At 40.4% G+C, this 22,796-nt stretch overlaps 1 protein-coding gene across 1 annotated transcript in view; it reads left to right on the top strand.

Moving 5' to 3' along the window:
• Positions 1-2,027: 2,027 nt before the first annotated feature.
• Positions 2,028-22,796, top strand: part of DAAM2 (dishevelled associated activator of morphogenesis 2) — a 66,450-nt gene continuing 45,681 nt past the window's right edge. The window contains exons 1-11 of the mRNA XM_009572835.1: positions 2,028-2,090; positions 3,637-3,731; positions 4,220-4,553; positions 13,488-13,598; positions 14,616-14,719; positions 16,882-16,948; positions 17,880-17,997; positions 19,531-19,669; positions 21,124-21,182; positions 21,605-21,789; positions 22,746-22,791. Of these exons, the coding sequence (XP_009571130.1) occupies positions 2,028-2,090; positions 3,637-3,731; positions 4,220-4,553; positions 13,488-13,598; positions 14,616-14,719; positions 16,882-16,948; positions 17,880-17,997; positions 19,531-19,669; positions 21,124-21,182; positions 21,605-21,789; positions 22,746-22,791 (1,321 nt within the window). The remainder of the gene's footprint in view (positions 2,091-3,636; positions 3,732-4,219; positions 4,554-13,487; positions 13,599-14,615; positions 14,720-16,881; positions 16,949-17,879; positions 17,998-19,530; positions 19,670-21,123; positions 21,183-21,604; positions 21,790-22,745; positions 22,792-22,796) is intronic.

The raw sequence follows: 22,796 nt of genomic DNA, 5'->3' as shown, positions 1-22,796 counted from the left end.
AGGTCAAGCGAGGCACCTCCCCTAGTAGGTGACAAAACTGTTGGACAGAAGCAGCGAGAGAAGAGCTTTTCTTTTGGTATTTTAGTGCCCAAAAATAGACGTTCAAAAGTGCAGCAAAAGTAAAAACTTACAAGGCTCTGGAAAAAAAAATTACTTTTTGGAACCCCACAAAAATACCTCCTTTAGTCTGAATCATCACTAACTCACTTTGCTGTCTGCTTCTCTCTTTTTGTTTAACTCAGATTTACCTCTTGTTATTTTTGTTTGATATAACCATGTTGCATTCAAGTGCATACTGGAGATGTTCATTTATGCATCCAGCAAGCAAAACCCATTATGCTGAATTTTTCAGCAGTTCAGTAGTTGTCAGGATTATGTGTGCCCCCTTATTCAGAAACTGATGCTGCAGGAAAATGTAGCCTTGGCTGTTAACGGGGTGGGAACATCCTGCTCTCTGCACACCCACAGCATATGATCCTTCTGTCTTTCCTGAGCTGGATCAAGTCTCACAGGGAGGTTGTCCCCCCCGCTACACTTGGAATCCATCAGTGGGTCATTACCTCTTAGGCTGCACCGCATGTGTATTTGGGTGAAAGGTTTGTTATTAGAGCTAGCTAACTCATTCTGATCAGCACTCTCTAAAACTTGAAAGGCTAAGAGGCGCTCTGCCTTTTAAAGTGTGCTAAACTGGTCAAGTGAGAGTCTGAGGTGAGGTTAGGTTTTAATTTGCTTGTTTAGCACCTATTAAAACACACCCTGCTTTATTTACACTTGAGTTTTTGAATGTGTTAGCCGGAATGCATTGGCAAATATGCTTAACTTTACACCTTTCGGTCTAGAACAAGACCTTATTTTGCAGCATACAGGACAAATAGGATGGCAGTTAGTTACCTACATGTATATTGTGAGGAAGAAAGTACTTTATTTCTATGAGTTGGGTTTGCCTTTGCACGTAGACACACACACTTCCCTGCTTACAGACATACAGATGCACAAACACCAAACAGTGTGAGGATTTTGGCTCTCAGCCTGTCAGCTAAGCTCCCACTTCTTTTTCTCTCCTGTACAGACATTTACATACATACCTTCGCACATATGTGCTCACACTGAGCAAATTCTCATACTGAGAGTGTCTGTTGGCTCAGAAATGGCTATCGCCATTTCTTTATCTTCCTCTTGCATGATTTCTGGCTTTTCCGGAGAATAGTGAACTAAGTGTTTTGGAAAAGGAAGGCGAAAATCATTTGATTCCTGCTTCTGATGTCAGCTGAAATGGGAAGGTACTCGGTTTTGCTTCCTATTGAGTACTGCAGCCTACTGTTTGCTGTCTGGACTAGGAAGAGTACAGGAAACTCCCGACATTGTTTTAAATTATGTCATTAATCAAGGTCCGTGACACGCACCACTTTCCTGCGCATGCCTCCTTTTTGGAATGACCTCATCCAAATAGCCTGAGAAAAATTGCTCTGCCAGTGAATTTAGTAAGGGATTGTACTTAATTGGGACAATGTGACTTCTGTGCATTTACCGTTTTTTTCACATAGTTATCAGAGCAGGCTAAAATACATGAAGACTGTATTGCCTTGTATGTCTTGTCATAAGACCAGGTGTTCCATCTGAAAGTATGTTTAAGGGACCTTTTGTTCAGCTGCTTCTTCAGGATGTTTTCTTTTGTCAGTAGAGTTCTGTATCTTCAGAAAAGTATCCATCTTAAGTCTTCCCTCAGCCCTGGAACTGAAAAGAACAGCAAAACATCAGCTTTTTTTTGCCTTTTTTTTTTTCCTCCCCTAAAAGATGGAGGGAATAGCTAAGGTATAGGATGGATTCATAGAATTGAACTTTGGAGGTGAGGAGGAGAAGGAGAATTTAAACTAGTCCCTCCATAGTAGAGGCAAAGAGCAACTCTGCTCTTTAGGCCTAGGGTTAGAGGAATGCTCAGAAGTCATTGGCATCACATTGTTTGGTAACAAGTTGAGTTTGTGCTTATTTTGTTTCCAAATACATTGCTAGCAGCAATTCTTTTAGCCATGAATGGACTTATTTCAGTCGTCTTTGGCATGCTAGCAGCTAAATGCATTACAAAAACTAAAGTAAGTTTTAATCTTTCTATAATCAGTTTAAATAACAAACTGCTTTGAGTGACTTACCAAATTCCTGGTGCACAATGTTGATCCCACTCTCTGGCTTGGAGGCAGAGGGGCTTTTGCTCCTATGATTTGTTAGGGTAGACAAGATGATGCATCCAAAGAATGTGCAATCAGACCTGTGTGAAACTTGGCAGATTGTCTTAGCAGGGTTCAACTAAACCTTGTTTTCATTTTTGGTGCACACGTGTTCCTGTGTGTGCTTGTCCTTACTCTGATATTCACTTTGAAATTCAATTTTGAACAAAACCCAAACCTCAGACTGAAACTTTGTTGAAAGCACCAGGCTTTGCCATGTTTCTGGTCAAACTGCTGGCCCAAATAAGCTGAAAGTTGGCAAATCTATCAGCATAGTGAGCATAACTTTCAGGTGGGCCCTGAAAATTCCTGTGTGGTGTGGGGTGTAATCACCAGAAGGCCATACATACGTCAAGTCCACATTATTCAGGTGGTATATAAGTATGGCTCAGGTTTGTCTTGCTGGTGCAGAGACATGAACAGAGACCAGCGAAATTCAGTCTTTCAGTATGGTGCTTCCATTACTGATGCATATTAGGAACAGCATCTCACTTAAGGACAGAAAAGAGAAAGACAGCACATTAGGAAGCATCCAACAGGGAGGAAAAGGGGCTGGGTAAAAGCAAAATTATACAGACTTTTGGTATTCTTAATTTGTTACACAGGTGGCAATTGTTAACAACCTTTTCATTTGTTTGAGGTGTCTTTCTACATTATGCTGTTTAGAGTGTGGTCATGGACATATTATTGTTGGTGTACATTTTGGTAGACTGAAAATTCAAATGTAATTCACATGGTTTTGCATTCAGACATTCTAAAAAAGTGCACTTGCCTGAACAACCTGTTAGAGGAGGCAGGAGGTAAACAAAGTGATCTAAAGAAATTATTTGTAGCCCTTTTCATATCTTTGAATCCCCATTTTTAAGCCTGGGAACTCTAAATGAAGTATTGCTAGAAGGATTGGTTTGAACTGACTTACATAATTCCATTCATTTCTATTGACTTGTCTAGGAGGCTGTCTGCATGGTCTAATTTGACCTGTCTGGACTTTTTAAGCCTGGTTTTCAACAAAACCTTAAACTTTTCCAAGGACTTTCTCCTATATTGTTTTTATCCTCAGTTAACATAATCTTAACCTGAAGAAAGGCAAATTTCATGGTAGAATACAGTAGAAACAGAACTCTAGTGATGTCAATAGTCAAAATAAACCTGTCCTACTATAGGTTCAGTCTTCAGTGTGTCATTTGTAACTGATTAATTCTGTATTTCCTCTGTTTATAATGTTTTTACTGTACATTTTGTTACTGCAGGTTGACAGTGGACCTGTTCCATCCTTAATATACCTACTCAAACTAAAAACAAACAATCAAACAAAAAAAAATGCAGCCAAGGCTATTATAGGAGCTTTGCCTTTTACTGAAGAACATGTACCTTTTAAACTTTGACTTTATATGTTCCTATACATATATCACAGGATCAGAGTGTCAAGTCAGTACAGCTGACAGACACAGTGGTAATGAGTTTACCTCTGTCAGTGTACCCACTCCTGGAGGTGGAAGCCTATAAATGGTATTGGCTAAAAGTTTGACCTAAGTCTAAAAATTGTTTTCAAGATAATCTGAACTCATAGTTAAAAGTGTTGTGATGAGTCTGTGTGAAAATGTATCTTATGTGTATTAGCATGTATGTAAGATGCAGCAATTTGAAAGAATCCATTCAGCCTTGAAAATGCAGCAACTATTGGGGTGGACCACAGCAGGTGTTTGGTGGTAACTGCAACAAAGAACACAGTGACCGAATAGCAGGGTCTTAAGGTCATAGAATATAATTACCCTGAAACTATGTGGGACACCATTATTAGCTAGTCTGTTTTCTCTCTTTTTTGTTTGTTTTGTTTTGATTTGGTTTGTTTTTCTTAAATACCTGGGAATTATTCTGTGAACTTTAGGCTAAAAACTAGCCAGCTTTTACAGATGCAGGGTTGAATAATATGGTACCTTTTGAATAAATTGCCTTTGGTCTGCTTTCCTTATTTTTCCTGCCTGTTTTTCTTTCAGGTTTGTGACCAGGTTTATTGAGCTGGATGGCCTGAGCTGTTTGCTGAACTTCCTGAAGAGCATGGACTATGAGACCTCGGAGAGCCGTATACACACATCCGTTATAGGGTGTATCAAGGCACTAATGAACAACTCCCAAGGACGGGCTCATGTCCTGGCTCATCCAGAGAGTATCAACATCATCTCCCAGAGCTTACGGACTGAGAACATTAAGACCAAAATTGCTGTGCTGGAGATTCTAGGGGCTGTCTGCTTGGTACCAGATGGTCACAAGAAAGTCTTGCAAGCCATGCTTCACTATCAAGTCTATGCTGCAGAAAGAACAAGATTCCAGGTACAAGGAGGATACTTTGCCAGAAATACCCAGTATGATGCATCTCTGCAGGGAGTGATTTTTACAGTGCATGTATTGCAAACTTGCTAGGTAGTAAAAAGGCAATATTTCTCGTTTTGTTTTAGGAAGAGCACTTCCTCAAATAGGTTATCAGCCTATATTTTTTTTTTTTCAAGACCTGATTGCTTGTCATTAATGCTAACTTAAAATCTCCTATATTTTACCTTAAAATGAGGGTTTGCTATGTTAAATGAAAGCTGTTAATCTGTTCATACTCTAACCTGATGGCATTTCTGGGGTGGTAATCATTTGTTCTGCCCTAGAAGCCGAAGCCACAGAATTCCAGGAGCCTCTGTCCTGATTTTAAAGCCCTTAATTTAGTAATAAAAGAGTTGTGGATTAAATAGTGGACAGTGGAGGCACTTCAATTGCCACTTAGCAATCAGCTTGTGAATTGTCACCACTTAGCAGTTGTTGGCTCAGATATCTCCCATTCAGAACACAGAAGGAAAACTCAATCTCAGAGAGGTCAGTAGATCATTGACAGGCTTTTATTGTGGATACTGCTGGCTGCTATCATATTGTTCCTCTTCCTAGTGAACTGAGCACCTTTACCAAAAGATACAACAGAATCTGTTGCTGTGTATGAAGCTATAGCTCCTAAACTTTGGTGTAACCTCACCCATTTACTATTCATTCTTAGGTGAAATGATAAGGGTGGTGTTGGGCCAACAGGCCCTGGATCCTGGTTTCTGTCAACCATTACCTCCTGCCTCCTCCTCAGCTAATGCATCAGTGGATTTTGGGCTACAGTGAGCTATGACTGTAAAAGTCATAGAATGGGAAACAGTCTGTGCTCGTGAACAGTAGCTGCCAATGTTTGTTGTTAGGACTGAATGCACTATGGGATTCACTGACTGTGACGCAGACCTGAGACTGGGATGCAGGAGATCTTGGCTTAGTCCTGGCAGCCAAGATCCTGGCAGCCAAAAGGGCAAACCGCATTCTGGGGTGCATCAAACGCAGTATAACCGGCTGGTCAAAAGAGGTGATTACCCCACTGTATTCAGCATTGGTGTGGCCTCATCTTGAATACTGTGTGCAGTTCTGGGCCCCATAATTTAAGAAGGATATTAAGGTCCTTGAATGCGTTCAGAGGAGGGCAACAAAGCTGGTGAAAGGGCTGGAAGGAATGTCCTATGGGGAGCGGCTATGGACTTTGGGCTTGTCTAGTTTGGAGAAAAGGAGGCTGAGGGTTTACCTCATTGCTTTGTACAACTTCCTGAGGAGCGGAAGTGGAGAGGGAGGTGTTGATCTCTTCTCCCTGGTATCCAGTGATAGGACATATGGGAATGGTTCAAAGCTGTGCCAGGGGAGGTTTAAACTGGACATTAGGAAGTGTTTCTTTACCTAGAGGGTGGTCGGACACTGGAACAGGCTTTGTAGAGAGGTGGTCGATGCCCCAAGCCTGTCAGTGTTTAAGAGGCATTTGGACAATGCCCTTAATAATGTGCTTTAAGTTTTGGTCAGCCCTGAAGTGGTCAGACAGTGGGACTAGATGATCATTGTAGGTCCATTCCAACTGAAAGAGTCTATGCTGTTCTATTCTGTTCTATGCTATGCTATTCACCTATATGTGGCATTGGCAGGTCTACCCCTCTATGTGCACTGCCCCATCCAGCTTGCTCTCTAGTAGTTAGCTGAAATGGGGAATCCTTCCTGAATTAATTTGACATTCTTGTATACCTTGGAGACAGGTGAGGGTAACCTTAGATGCTCGTCAAAAAGCAGTGGTAACTCACAGCCCTGACAACATTTATGGTCCTGTGTTAACTTATCCTTACTTGACCAAGTGGCTCTGCTTAATAAGCCCATATGGGAGACAGATGCTGAGTTTACTCAATGTCTCCTCTTTGGGTCCTTGCTCTCTCTTTTTTTTCTTTTTTTTTTTTTTAATTGGTTTAAAAATTACAGAATAACTGAGATAAGTCATTGCTGGGCAAAGTGTGGTAGTACAGGTCTTGTGAGCTTTTGGGGAATCTAATGTAATGATTTGCAGATGCTTACCAACTCTCACATTCATGAAAGAGTACTTTGCATAAATGCTTGCTTTTGTCAAAATGCTTTTTGATTGGAGAAAAAATGAAAGATAAATGGATTCTCTCTCTTTTTTCTCTGTTAAACAAACAAAAAAAAAAACCCACCCAAACCCAAAAATGATTTAGCAGAAGGATGTGTTCTTGTTTGCAATTTCTAACGCTTGTGTCTAGATGCTGGAATGGCGTTTTCCACTACACACAGCAATAGCTTAAGTTTCATTTTGAGGAAGTAAGGGTTCATCCAAAGACATTCCTCATCCATCTTCAGTCATTGTCTTCTAACAGAGAGACTGGGGATTTTTTAAATGCTGATGAAACAAATGTGGTCATGGTCTTCCTTACGTTTTAGTGGCAAGTTCTCTGATACTCTAGGACTTGTCAGTTAAGAGAGTGTTATATCTCTTTGCCTCCTGTCCTCCCACACCTGTGTCTCAGAATGGTCTTGCAGCTCATTATCAAGAGAAGCATCCACTGTAACTTGACTATGGAAAGCCATTTTAAGAAAAGGATGAGCTGACAACGCTTTTCCTATACCTTTACTGTAAACTTCAAAGATGTGGTGTACAATGAAAGCCAGTGAAAACCTTTTTTTCTTTATCGTGGTCCTGAGTCTTTGTAACCCAGACTTTGCAAATATCTGAAGAGATCCTTCGGGTTTCAAACTGCAGTCTTTTGGGGATGTGTTTCCTGTAGCTTGAGTAACTAGCAGCATCACTCAGTGTATTGAAGTGTCTGAACAGTTTAGAGCTTGCAGCTTTAGGTTGACTTTGACTGGCCACACCTAATCACTGTTATGTTGAAAATGATACCCCACAACTGGGGATCTGGCAGAACCAAGAAATGAGAATTCTTTCTGTGTAAAGTAAAAAAAGGTGAACTAAACTGTAGGAACAGGGGAAACATACTTTGAACGTGCAGAGTAGGAATTTATTCCTTTGGCTCTATGGTTCATTATTGCAGACTGATTCTAATGGCGGGGGAAAAAGGAAAACTGGGAACTGAAAAGGCACTGCTCAGTCTTTCTCTAGATCGAACTCCATAAGACAATGGCCAAATTAGAGACACAATACCTAAGAGGAGAATAATTTCAGATTCTCAGTTTTGGAAATCAAACTCGGTTCTTGTGAAGTAAAAAGTGTAGGGCTTTCTGGAAACTGTACTGAGCTCACTTTTATTGGAATGTCCAACAAATAATTTGCAGGTAACGCTGACCTCTGACAACATCAGTGCAATTGTTGCTCTTCCTTAAGTTGCTTTCCTGACAACAGTGGTGGATAATATTCTTCACCCCTTTCAGCCACCTTGCTGTCAATTATCATCTATGAAAGCTGGCATTTTGCGTGTATACCATGTGTTTGGATTTCTTTTACCCTCTTGCAGATTGCAGTAAATCTAAGCGTCCCACTCTCCCCATATCATCTGTGGTGACCACCTTATGTACTTTGAGGAATCAGGAGGTAAACGTAAGAAACACTGTTCCAGGTCTATTTTTCCCCAACACAAATTGTTTTCTTTTTTTTGCCTTCTTGCAGAAGAATATCATGGTAATGAATAAAAATTTGGGATGCATGGTTCTGCTTCCACTCCTCTTTGTAAGAAGGAGGAAGAGAGGTTCAGAATTATTTACTGGCAACCACCTAAAACTTAAGCTCGTGCATAACTTGCTGCTGACAACTTTACATTGGAACACTGATTATTTCTAATTTGCATGTTCTCAAGTGTGGTGGAGTGATGTAGAGATCATGTATTTAACACAGTAACTTAAAATATGGCATGTTTCATTGAATGTCAGAAGTTATTGCTGGTCAGTGTTCTGAGCACTCTTGCTACCTGGCACAGCTAGCCAAAAGTAGTCAGAGGACCCAGCAACTGGTGAATTAGTAGAGAAGAAAAGCTGCAACTTAAGGTATGGTTCTTACTAAACTTGCATTGGCTCTGTCCTGCTATAACTCCTACTATTTGAATAGGAAACTTATAGTTTTATACTAGTGTATCTAAAGTCAAAATCCAAATTACAGTGAGATTTCTGAGTGATATAAACACTTGTAATCCCAATTACTTTAACTAAATTCCACCAGGTCATACCAACTGAAGACCACTAATCAAACTGTGCTGAAATATTTTGGAAAGGATGTCCTTGCTTTTTGATGTGTTCTTTTTTTTTAACTGAAGTTAATGGAAAATATAGAGAGAAATTTTATTAATATGAAGGACTATCTCCTTAACTTAACAAAATTTCATATTTTGCTCTGAGTGGAAAATCTGATGTAAAATATTGCTACTTTCTAAATTGCCGGCATTTCAGCTATTGACTGCAATTATCAATCTAATCCTTAACTTCAGAGAGGAGTCACTTTAAAGCTATGGGAGATTCTCCAGAACTTACTGAAGTCTCAACAAAGAAGAGTCTTCTATTTAATGCCTTTTAGTACTACAACTTCACTTTATATCTCTGCTGTTCAGTGTGTTCACAGGTCTATCGGGATCATCTTTGTCTTGGCACTTACAACAAGATTCTATACTTTATGTTTGTGTCTGAATTTATACTGTGGCTATTGCTGTTTTCTCACATTTGCCTCAGTTTCTTGCCTGAGCTGATCCCTTTGCCTGCTTTAATCTTTGACCCTTCTTTCATGCTGCCCTTCTACCTGGAATAACTCTCCCTTTAATGTTCAACAGGCAGTCTGCAGTTCCTCTTTTAAGATGTTCCTTGAAACTATCCTCTTCAGAGTAGTATTCCATCTTTACTCAAATACCACAATAATATAAAGGAATGCCTTCAAACCTTCAGTCTCCTTCCTGAGGCAATCTGGAAAAGCTCTGTCTTTTCTTCATCCAATTTTTGTTTGAAACATGCTTCTTTGCCTACAAAATCTACTCTGCCCCTTAAAGAAGAGAGATGAAAGAAAACATTGGAAAGCCAGACAATAAACCCTCACAGCAGAAACATGGAATTAGAAAGATGAGCCATTGGTGTCCTTGCTGGGATTCTTTTCTATCTGATGTATTCAAAATCAGTACTAGTAATTCTGTCACTGGGTCACTGTGTGACCATGAAAATGTTGTTTTATCTTGAATTTCTTAGGTGCTTTTCTTGTGAAGATGGAGGTTTCTAAAATGCTATGAAAACTGAGAAGAAGTGTCTCTGATTTCAGTGTCATTTATGTCTGCATTATCCTATTTGTGATTGGTTTCCTTTGTGAAAGGGGCACAATCTTACTCTTCCCTAAGCTGTTGCCTTTCTGATTATTGTTACGCTTGCTGCTTCCCCTCATTTCTCCTGTGGAGTGAATGCATGGTGTTATGACATTGTAACATGTTGTACTTTTTAACATGCCATATTTTGAATCAAACTAATGTTGCAAAGTCATAATGCTGTACTGGCCCAGAAAAGTATATCAGGATGTTCCAGTGCCCTTCCAGCCTAGCTTGCTGTCTGAAACACCCACCCACCTGGGGACCCCTGTGGGGAGAAAGAATTTTCTTTTTAGTCTTGAGAGAACCTAGGTGTTAGATATTGTCTGAAAGGAGCTGATTTCACTTGCTGATGAAAATATTAACAGGGCTGCTTTGGGCAGAAAACTCTTGTTTTCCTCCTTAACGCTGCTAGAAATTTTGAAGCTTGAGGTGAAGGAATAAAGGAAGCTTGTTATTGTCAGTTGAAAAGGTGGAGATTAGGAGCATTCCTTCCAGAGCCCCCTTGCCTGGTTTGTGTTAAGCACTGTCAGTACAGACCATAATCTGTAGGGAGAAATCTGATCAATTTGGAATTGTAGTAGAGTAGCTAACAAGGAACAAATTAAAATCCTGTATTCCCACTTGATTTTCTGTTTCCCCTCAGGGCTCATCCAAAGCCTTTTGAGGTTTGCTGCAGATTGAATGAAACCCTACTGGATGTCAGTGATGAGGAATAATGGGATTAAGTGAGGAAAGTTTTGCTTAAATAGTAGGAAAAACCTTTACAACCATAAGATTGATTGGGCCACATAGCTGGCTGCCAAGAGGTGTGGTGAAATCTTTTTCACGGGAAATGTTCAAGTGAAGACTTGAACCGCAGCCATTTGCAAAGGGTTGGAGATACTGGAGTTCGGCCACAGTGTGTGGGTGTAGACTCTGATCTTTAGGAATTGCATGAACTTACAGTGTTTACTTCTAGAGCTGAACAATCACATGAAGATGTGCTGCTCTTCAATTAGCTTGGTGCAACCCGGAGTTTTTGTTTTTCTTGCCCTAAATTTGGCTTGGCCCCCACTGCATTCTGCTCCTAGCCCAGCCTTCTGAAATGGGGGATAGAAAACTTTGTTAACATCCTTCACCCTGTCTGGGTGCTGTATCTAATATGCTGTTGCATAGAGTCTAGCATGTTCATAAAAGTCTGTGAGAATATATGGTAGGAATGAGGCCTCTGAAGAAAAGCAGCAAAACCATCCTTGGTTTTGATGCTTCTATAGTGATGGCTACTTAAATTATTCCAAGAAGACACATACACTTTGGATTTCAGTGTCAAATCTGACAGTTACAGAACTAAATTCTCTCATTTATTTCACTTCTGCTTATTTGTCAAGTTGAAGTGTTGGGTTTGTTGGTGAATTTAAAGACCTCTTCAATAGTCTGCTGTTGTCATTGTCAGAGATAGGATGCTGGACTGGACTGACCGTCAGTCTGACTCAGTAGGACATTTCATGTATTTTTATGTAAGACTCATTCCCATTTCTAACAAAATGGGGGAAGGGTTGGTATTTGGCCATAACTCAGCTACTGGGAAATCATGGATGTGATGGAAGTTCAAATGCCAAGAGTAGGGACATTTGCAAGGGCCAGCTGAGCAAGAAGATGCAAGAAGAAAGTTTATGAAATCAACCTTGCTTGATAGTGAACATACTACGCTCAGATACAAGAACAGCTGTTGGTAGCAGTGTATGATGGATCAGAAGATTTTTACACAAAAACAAGTAAAGGAGGGTATGAAGCATGAAGCGAGGAGGGTATTCTTTCCCCTGAGAAATGCACAGGAGGATATTCCCCCTGTTTCTTGAGGCATACCTCCGTGGTGATGTCTGTTTTCTACAGGAAACAAGGTAGACCTATGAAACTGATGACTAGCACAGGAAAGATTTTGCTATGAATGAACACTTTCAGTAGCCAGGGACAGAAGACTGACTAAAGGAAAATGAACTTCCTTACTCAGCATCATAGCTTAAAAATATTATTTAGATGGATCTGCTGAGCTGAACACTAAAAGGTTATTTTTGCCTTCATTCTCCCTTTATGGCCAAAACTTCTTGGGACGAGTAAAAAGAATTCTGTCTTTTCTAGTGCATCAGTGAAACAAATATATGAGTGTGGGGCATTTATTATTAACTTTGGAGTGAGACATACAATTGAACTGGCAGATCTCAAGTGGAATTTGTTACTTACTCTTCCAGTAAGGAAAATCATTCTTGGAATTATGAAGTGATCAGAGAAGATCCTGAAGAGAAGATTCACGGTGATCAGCACAAAGCTAAACGTAGAGTTGCTTTCATGGCTAATCAGTTTCTACATATAACCTCTTTGGTAAATATTCAAGTGGAATTAATCCTAAATAGACTGTATAAGGCACAGGCTACCAACATTATTTGTCTAGTCTTTTTTCTCCTTTGTCTCCTGATGTTCACAAGATTATGGTGAAATATCTATAAGCATGTAGAGATTAGATCAAAAGCATTTTTGTGCTAAATACCCCCTAAATGCTAAATATCCTTGCTATTTAGTTAATAGGGAGACATACAGTCTCTGGAGAGACCTTGTAGCATCCTTTCAATATACAAAGGGAGCTTATAAGAAAGACAGAGAAAGACTTTTTAGCAGGGCCTGTAGTAACAGGACAAGGGGTAATGGTTTTAAACTGAAAGAGGCTAGGTTTAGATTGGATAAAAGGAAGAGATTTTTTTTACGATGAGGATGGTGAGACACTGGAACAGGTTGCCCAGAGAAGTTGTAGATGCTCCATCATTGGAAGTGTTCAAGGTCAGGCTGGACGGGGCTTTGAGCAACCTGATCTGGTTGAAAGATGTCACTGCCCATTGCAGAAAGGTTGGACTAGATGATCTTTAAAGGTCACTTCAAACCCAATCTATTCTATGATTTTGTAACAAGGAAACTGGAGCTTAACTGCACTTCCAGTGGAGCTGTGTAATTCACCTTTGAGCTTTGGAGCTGAATGCACAGGGGATGTTCCTGTTATTTGCAGGTCCCTAATAGGAGCTTACCAAGAGGTGTAGGTAATTGTCTGCTTCATGTGAAATGGTTGTAAGTGAGTGAACAAGGAGAAATCTTCCAAGGTCCATGTATAGGTTTTAATCCTCAAAAGACAGCTTCTCTTTAGAATTCTCTCCCCCTGTATACATAAGTGCAATCTATCCTGCTGAGATCCAAGAAAATAATGAAAATTACTTGAGCAGTGTGAGTGGTAAGGATGTATAAATCTGATGTTATTTTACTGCATGTATATACTCCCTGTCATATTCACCATACAGAGTTAACTGACTAGGAAGGATATAATTCTGCTACTTTCTTAGATCACGTTGGCAGGAACTATAAAGGGCATCTGCTTTTTCTCAAATAATAGCTTGTTTAATTTTTTTTTTTTTCATTAGGATCAGGTAAGCATTTTATTCCTATCACTCTTCTTCATTTATTTATTGTGGCATGCCCAAAATTGCTAAAAACCTTGTTTGAAAAAAATTATTTCTTTAAGTAAATGTATAGCAAATCAGAAGACCGCGTGCATATCCCATGAACAATATGCAAAATGGTGCAAGAAATTAGAGCCAAGCCTGCTCTTCTGTTTCAGACGTTGTTGAACGAGCTAGACCGAAGCATGGGGCGATACCGAGATGAAGTAAATCTCAAAACAGCCATCATGTCCTTTATCAATGCTGTTCTGAACGCTGGTGCTGGTGAGGTGAGTCACTGCCCTGGAAATTCCTTCTAAAATGTTATGCTTGAATTAATTTACCTTGGAAATGTCTAGTAGATTACATCACAAATCTTGCGTTATTGAGTGGATATAGTTTGTGGAAAATAATGCTTAATTGTTAATATCAATCTTATAATGTCTTCCATATTATTTCATTCCCAGCCTCTTCTAACATAACATAGACTACTTGCACTGAAATGATTGCTTTGGGGTTTTTTTGTTTGTTTGTTTATTTTTTAAAAGAACTGCAAAGCATTTATCTCTTGATTTCAGCCTGTTAGAAAACATTTTGGTTTACCTTCAGAAATGTTTTGAGATGTTAAGTTCAAAGCTGAACTCAAAATGTTTTAATTTAAAAATGTCAAAGGGAGACATTTCAAAAAAGATAGTTTGTTCTTTTTATTTCATTAACAAGACTTTCTTTTGAGTCTGGAGGATAGTTTAAACTGATTTTGTTTCATTAAAACTGTTACTTTTGTTACCTTGGCTTTTCTTTTTTTGGTTAAACCTCAGCAGACAACAAGGTGATAAGAGCTCTCTCTGGCAATGTATTTGTCTCTATATGAGGCAGTCCAGTAACATCCCACTGAATAGGTGTCAAGTTTGCCAAGAGTATATGATGATTTTATGACAAATAAACATAAAAACTAGGAGGAATATGGCAGTACTGTTCATCTGTAAGCAGGAGGCGGACCCCTAATGGACTAGCAGGACAAACACTAATGATTTTTGTTCTTTGTGGAGTAACATGGAGTGTGCTGTCCTTCTGACTGGGTCCGCAGAACTCATTATAGGTAAATGAGTACTGTATTTTTAAGTGAAACAGAGGCAAAGGCATTAATTTTTTCTTACTAACTTTACTGAAATTAATAATCCTGTGAATTTGGTGCCAGGACAGAGGATATTAAAAAGGGAAGAACTGAGGTTTTAAGTCTTTTTTTTTTTTTTAATGTGATTAAAAGTTTTCGAAACTAATAACTTGGTTTTCCCTCACTTTTTAAGGACAATTTGGAGTTCCGATTACACCTACGATATGAGTTTCTAATGCTGGGAATTCAACCTGTCATTGACAAGCTAAGGGGACATGAGAATGCCACACTGGACAGGTAAGACATGTTTTCTGAGAACAGTTATTGATCAACAGAAAGAGTTCATAGAAATTCTTCTCCATTTGGGTTTCAGATTTAAGCACAAAGCTGTCTTTGTCTCTCCCTAAAACTGACTCTCTTTAAAGACAAAAAGGAGATTTGTCCTTAAAATTAAAATCCGCAGATGAAGTAGGAAACATACATACTAAGTTGGCAGTGGCTGTGGCAAAGAGCTCCTGAATTGCTTTTCTTCTAAGCTGGAGATGGCAATCAGAATTAAGAAAAAAAAAAAAAGTTCTAATTCTTTTTCTCTTGTAGTAAAACTGGAACAACAGCCTGTCCTGGTAGGAGGGAGGGAAGCTAGTAGTTCATTGACTTCATTGAGACTGAGTATGTATGGTCAAAGCACAGGTTCTGAGTTTCCGAAGTTTTTCTTTAAGCTCAGTCTTTTTTGTGATCTAGCTTGTACCACAACCTCCCAAACAGTGGCACTGGCACAACTATGAGAGAAGGGGGACCTGTGGTGGGTGAAGGGGTAGAAATGCCAAGGGGGCAAAAGAGAATAATGAGGAGCATCTTCAAACAGACTTGCTGCTGCACAAAATGTAACACTGAATGGCACCTTCAAATTACTGTGTTAAAAGTTATATAGATAATAAATGTTTTCTCCACTAGCAATTCCATATTTTGCCACAGTAATTGAAGCTGCTAATGACCTTAAATTAAACCCTTCACAAAGCCACATGCTGAAATAAACTTGGAGTAAACAATCTGAACAATTTGACTGAGACACTTCAAGAAGCTAAAAGACTGATGAACCGATGAGAAGCCTGGTAAAATCCATTTGCTTAACAAAACGAAGCATTTTAAGATGTAAGAGCAGGCAGCCGTGGGAGTCTACCTTCTCCTGTGACCACATTAAGCTTTGTGGAGAGGCATTGACCTGCTGACATGCTGCTATCCCTTATTGTCTGCTATTCCAAGCCCCTTCCTACAGAGCAGGGCTGATCTGTAGGTATCTGATATCTGGGATTTCCTAGATAGAAGTGTCAAGGTTGCCAAAGCACATGGTGAAAAACCTATGGATCAGGCCTATGCCTGCAGCTTTCAAGGCACTGTTTTCTCAAACATCCACTGTCAGGAGCTGCTGTAGGGTGATAGAGCTATCCCTGGGGGCAAATGTAATGTGCCTGAGATTCTGCATAAGCACCAGGTTTGCACCAGCTGGCTGTCATAAAGAGTGGCCTCACTCATCTTCAAGCAGGTGGAGGCATATACCTGTGTATTAATGTCACAGGGAAAGATTGCATGCAGTTGTATGTGTCTACAATTTGCTGCAGAGCTGGAACCAGTAATGTTACTTTTGATCTACAACATTATAACCAAGCAGAGAATCTGTCCTATAGGCAAGAGAACTGCCCTGTTCCTTTGGTAAGTAACCAGGAGTGTTTAGGAGGGGCTTAGGGACACTTTAGGATCTTTAAAGTTAAATGATGAGAATGATAACAGAGATTGGAGAGGATCCCAGATGCCTGGATTACACACACCATATGCCAGGTCTATACAGGGGGATGTGCCACAGCCTTTCTCCACATCATCTGCTGTGCTCTGGTCTCCATGCAAGAGAAGTCCAGATGCCATGGTCAAATGTGTCTCTCACCAGGTCCCCCAGATCCCTGCAGAGGTATGCTGCTGTGCTCATCAATAGGCAAATGTAAAGACAGCTGTGAGCTCTGCTGTTTAACTAATTCACTGAATGCGTCTCTGCTCCACTGTGTAAAATAAACTACTTGTTAATGGCCTAATATCTGGTTAACAAGTATGGCATGGACTTTTTAGAAATGTATTATCACTGCAGGCATTGCATTCATCACAAATAGAATATCCCTTTCCTATTTTATGTTTATTTTTAGTAGCCTTACCTGAACACAGTTTCTTAGCACAAGGATTAAAGAGCGTGTATACCTCAGCCAGCCATTCCTTTTGGCCTGTCACTGACCCCCATGAGTTGCCTTGCATACCTATCTCAGCACTTCATGTAAGAAAGGCTTGCCAACTTCCAAGTGTTGTAGCTGGAAATGAGGTGTTGCTGCTTCTATAGTGACACACTTAGTTTAAGTCTGAATTATGCCATGAACATTGGCAGGTTTTGTTTGTTTTGGTTTTCTGTTTTCTCTTAGGCACTTAGATTTCTTTGAGATGGTCAGAAATGAAGATGACTTGGAACTTGCCAAGCGGTTTGACCTGGTAAGTTTTTCTCTGGAGTACCTGAACTTGCCAAAGCTAAACATCCACTTTGGATGCTTGGTGCAACTTCCCTTTGTGTTCCCTGAAAACAATGATTGACTTGGGTGCTGAGAGCGGATGGTGCTCTTGTTTTTGCTGTTTCTCATTTAGCAACTAGGGGGTTTGTGACATGTGCACAATGAAAACAATGATCACAGAAAGGGCTTCTGCCAAGTATCTTTGACAAAGACTTCTTTCTTTTGTTTGGCTGAAGGTTCAAGAGTGGAGGAGGTTCTCAACCCTGCTCTCATGTTCTCAGTCCTGTAGATCCAGATGCATTCCAGTTTCAGACATTCCCTTTACAGGACTATGGGTGAAGCTTGAGCTTTTCTCTGTTACTTTTCCCAAGATTACACGAAACTCTCCTGAAGACTGTCACCTCAGAGCCTGTGGAGAGGATCAGTATTTTATATTGGTGGATTTAAAGATGAGCGTAAAACAAGGACAGTTTCCACAACCTCTAGCAACAGTAATAGGCTGTAGGGTCCAGGATAGTTACAGTTTCCTCTTTCTTCATGACCAGGTCTTGCCATACACCAATATGGAACAACTAGCCCTTTCCTGCTTAGCTTCTGCTATTTGTGCCACCACTTTCCAGGACTCAAATGTTTTGCTTGCTCCAGAACAGCTCTTGGTGGCTTTGCATGCCCTCCCACCTTTCTAGCCCTTTACTTTGGGGATCTTTTCCATACTGGAGTGGGGATGGCAATGCTGGTCTGAAACACTCATGTGCCTGCTCCTCACTGGAACTTGCAGCTAGACATTGCAGGAGACTCTGCAGAGGTCCAGTTGCTGGAAATTTGCCTGTCTCTGTGTTGATCAGATCTTTCAAAATTAGTCAGGTGCGTGGTTTTTCTCTCACTTGTTCTTTCACTACCTTCTCTCACTTCAGATCCACATTGATACAAAAAGTGCCTCTCAGATGTTTGAGTTGATCAAGAAGAGATTGAAGCACACAGACGCCTATCCCTATTTGTTATCCATCCTCCAGCACTGCTTGCAGATGCCATGTGAGTACATCACAGTTTTCCAGAGCAAGAGGTACTGAAGAACTGGGTGAAACTTTGGCGTAGGTACAGGGTCACAGATACCAGGACACACACTGCCCTTGTCTTCCATTCAGAACTTGGCAGTGGCTAAGGGACTTGGTATCTTACACTGACTCCATCCAGCAGATTTTTGTCACAATATTTAAAGCAGCAGCTTGACCTCTCTGCGCTTGCAAATAAAATTAAGTAGCTGAGACATTCCAGTTAGTCACTGACAGAGCTTTTAATTATTTTAAATCAGAAGTTTTAAAAAAGAAAGAGCCCTTGTGCTCTAGATCAGGGAATTCCCAGAAATAGATACCATTTTGAATATTAACAAAATGCAGTAAGGAATTTTTCTGGTGAAACAATACAGTACTGAAGGCTGTTCTGTCACTGGGAAATTCCACAGTAAGTCTTCAGGCTGCTATCTCATGGCAATGCATCAGTGGAGAGCTCTTGAACTCAAACTGAAAAATAACATTGGCAGTTGCTTTCAAGAGAAGTGATAGGAATCATCTTGTTAACTGTAATAAAATAATTCAGTTATGCTTCCAGAGTGTAGCAGCTGAGCAAAGGAATAGCAAGATCGCTAAAGAACTGCCTGCCATGATCCTGTTAGATATCAGGTGTTAGTCTTCATTACTTTCAGCCATACTTGAGCACTCTAACTGAGAAGGGAATGTGAGGGAGATGTACTGTGGTGTGCTTTTTCAGAAAGTAATGTGGTATGTTTTCAGGTACTCGTTAGATTCAAGTACTGCCATGCACAAATTCAAGTAGTTGTTTGTCCCAGTGGTCTCCTTGATATTACTCTTTAAGACAGTACTTGAGCTTTACGTATTGACCTGGATTTTTGGTGGCAGAAGGGCTAAATCCTGCTAGGCCAGGACAGGATTGTACTGGAGCAGTTTTAAAGAATCTAAAGGTCTAGGTTATGTAACTCAGGGAGCTGAGGTGAATTTTGTTGCTCTGGCTCTTCTGTTTGATATCCATGAGATCAGTCCCGTTGGTTCAATTTCTATTCTTTCTCTCCACACTTTTTGGTCATGTTTGTATGAATTTTTCATGCCAGTTGAGTTTCACTGACCTGCAGATAATAACTGAGCATGCAGATAGAACATCTGACTGTTTTTACAGTGCTTGGTCACAATGTTACCTTGGTACCAAAAAAACCCCCAACATCAAGCCCCAGAAAATACTGAGTAACAGCTATCACAAAGGAATCGCTTCTGTAGGCGCTTAAAGTTAGCGTTAATCTTTCAAAAGGGTTGCACAGCCTGAATATGCAAATCAGGCACAGAATTGCCCATGCCTGTTATGTGCTGTACCAATATGCCGGGTGTTTGTAAATAATCTGCTAGCAACAGTCCGGTGTTAGGCTTTGTGTTCTATAATTTACTACACACAGGATTGAAATGGAAGGTGGAAAGGAAGGAATGCCAGTCTGTTGGCAGGTCTGTGCACTTTGGCATGGAAATGGAAGTTCTCATGGCTTGGTCTTTTTCCATACAGATAAGAGGAATGGAGGAAACTTCCAGCAGTGGCAGCTGTTGGACAGAATACTGCAACAAATTGTTCTTCAGGATGAACGAGGAGATGATCCAGATATAGCTCCATTGGAAAACTTCAATGTCAAAAATATCATTAAAATGTAAGCTGCGTTATTATTGTTTATTTCTGTTATGCAGGTATAAGCATATGATAAGTATGCAGGTGCTTAGGAAATAAAATACTGTATCTGAGGAGTTTCTTATTTTAACTTACAGCTTCTCGTTGTCTTCTTAGTCTTCTAAATAGTTTCCTTCTAATGACATTAGAAGAAATTAACCAGATGGTATTTTCTAGCAAAGTCCTTGCCTTTGGCTTCTAATTTCTATTAAATATTAAGCTGGTTAGAAAAGCAGAAAAGATACCCATGATATTGTAACAAGGCTTCCTCATGTGCCTTTTTTCATTCAGAATGTTGATGAAAGCTTTCATTGATATAAAAAAAAAAAAGTGGTCATCTCTACTTAGATCTCATTCCTCACTAATGAGCACATAGTTTAGAAAGATTTCAAATAGTGGAAAGCAACCCCCACCTAGCACACAAAACCTTTTACCTCTTCGTAAAATGTCTGCATGCTCTCACCCACAGGCTTGGCTGAGGGCACTACCATTATTTTTTCCCATAGGACGCATCATTTGAGAAGTCTAGCTACATGAGCTGGCTCTCATCTCAACTTCCTTGTTCTCAGTCCTTTTTTAGCCAAACTTTTGGACTCTTCATCCCATCCATCTGTCTCTGCAGGTAATTCATGGCCCATTACCCTTCTGAATTATCCACTGAAAAGAGCACTTTATAGAACATAAGCCTCATATGAAACCAAATTCTCCTGTACTAAAAATCTTACAATCCCTCCTGTTACAGGCATGAGCCAAAATAAAAACTGATTTCTCATCATGGAAAAATACACTGGTGTGGATCTTTTTCTGTCTGTCTGGATATCAGACTTCATTGTAGACCTCGTGCCTGATCTTCCCTTTCTACTTCCATAGCTATTCCTCATTCTGCATGTCTAATCAATCCCCAGCATGCCCTGCATATTTTCTGTCAGTAATAGGAAATAGCTGTGCCAGTATGAGATATGAGCATTGCCTTGTTACTGATATATTACCCAATAGATAAGCATCCTCCCTCCTTGTAAGAAAGAAGAAATAGAACCACAGAAAGTAGAAAAAAAGATGGCATTCTGGTCTCATGTTAAGGGTGGGATAATTTGTAACCCACAACAGCTATGATTATTTTAGCGATGACTTCTCTCTTTCAAAATAAGTAGACTTGGCACTTGGGGGCACTACCTGAAGACAGGAATGTATCAGGATTTTTTCCCCAGGCATTCCTTTATCCCTTTTCAGGACTTTGAACAACAAGCCATCACATTTATATTAGCTGTTGGCTACAGTAAAGATCACCATCTGGAACCAGACTGACCACTGGTATGATCCTGTATAAACATGTAAATTCACCAGGTTGCCTTTTGCTGATTACTGTACATAATGGCCACTTGCCTTTCAGCCTGGGTAGCTCAGAACAAGTTTAAATGATCTGATTTCATCTTTCAGGCTGGTGAATGAAAATGAAGTCAAGCAGTGGAGGGACCAGGCAGAGAAGTTTCGGAAAGGTGAGTGCATCCTCTGTGCTTGGGGAGGCAAAAGAAGAGGCAAGATTGATCCCAATTCAGTCACAGTTAGAGCAGCGGGCAGCAGAGCTGGGCACAACTTTTCCTTTTGTGGACAAACCCTGCTTTGTTCCCTCCAGTACATTTTGTCTCACGGTGATCAGTTTATGTGTTTCATAGGATGGGGTTTCCCTCAGTCCTCACATGAAGTGATTTTACAATCTAGGTGAAACTTGGGCATTGCTGTCTTGATCACTGAAGATCACTGTCAAGACAGTCAGACTCTGTTTTCTTTTTCCTACTCTCATTATCCATCCCCAGTTGAACTGACAGATTTGTCAGCTTTATTTCAGCATAACCTGCATCCCTTTGGAGGACTGTTCATGAGCTTTATTTCATCAGCCCCACTTGCCTGTTCCCCGTAGATCATGCCGAGCTGATGAGCAGGCTAGAGAAGAAGGAGCGGGAATGTGAGACAAAGACCCAGGAGAAAGATGAAATGATGAAGACACTGAACAAAATGAAGGACAAGCTGCAGAAAGAATCTTTGGAGCTGCGCCAGACCCGGGACCAGATGAACGACCTGGTGGCTCAATTTAATGAGTTCTCGGTATGAGACTGGGACTCTTCCCATCCTTGTTTAAAGCCTGCTAACTAGTGAATGATGAACAAAAGCACATTATGAGTGAAACACTTTCTATGGTCAGTACAGAGAGAGTCTGTCTAGCCAGCTAGAAAGATGAATAATTAGAAGCTTCTCAGCTTTTAGTTGAGATCAAAATCCCCAAGTTGGTGGTATAAAAAGGATAGTGCATGGGCTGCTCCATTCCTTCTTCTCAGTCACTTTCCTTGCAGGAGCTGCTGAGTCACACGTGTCCTCCTCCAGCCATTATTTTTACTGCTGAGTGGGGTGGCCCTGGTTGTTATTTCAGTGGAATAGAGAGAAATCTCCCAGACATGAAAGTAAATTTAGTGAAGAGACAGGATTCTTGTCATGCTTGATGCGTCTGTACTGCCTTAGAGCTCTGCAGAAGTGACATTTGCAGCTGCTCCCTCCTGCTTGGTGCTCCTTCTGTCCCGGCGGTGTGCCTGAGCCTCAACTCACCAGGACACAGCCCTGAGAAGTTGGACACTGCAGAAAGCAGATTGATTCCCTCCTCCCCTCTCCCACTTTGCATTAGTGGGGCCTAATGACAGGTATTCAGTATTTCAAACCCTAAGGTTTAAAACCCAGGAGTTCAAAAGTTCATAAGACTGAACTTTTCTATTTTTTCATACATAAGGAGAAAATAATACATTTTGGCTTCTTTTACTAGCTTTCTGTTTTTCTGAGCCATTTATGGTTCCTTTTTTCAAGCTCTTCTCCACAACTTCAAGGGCTTGAAACTTTCTCTTAAATGAAAGCTGAGATTCCTCCCTTTATTGCATGGCTTTGAGTGCAGGAGGCTTTAAAGAAAACATCAAATATTTTGAGACTCGTAATAAAATCACATCAGCTGGCAATATGGAGTTATTGTGCCTTTTAAACTGTTTGCTTTCTTTTTCTGTGTGTTTTTTATTTTCCAGCAAGGGGGCAGCATTTCCTTCCCATCCCCCCCACCCCCCCCTCCAGGTGGC

Source organism: Fulmarus glacialis, unplaced genomic scaffold (assembly GCF_000690835.1).
Source record: "Fulmarus glacialis isolate BGI_N327 unplaced genomic scaffold, ASM69083v1 scaffold4152, whole genome shotgun sequence".
NCBI classification, from domain to species: domain Eukaryota; kingdom Metazoa; phylum Chordata; class Aves; order Procellariiformes; family Procellariidae; genus Fulmarus; species Fulmarus glacialis.
Note: the sequence above shows the minus strand (reverse complement) of the source record. Positions and strands in the feature narration are given on the sequence as shown.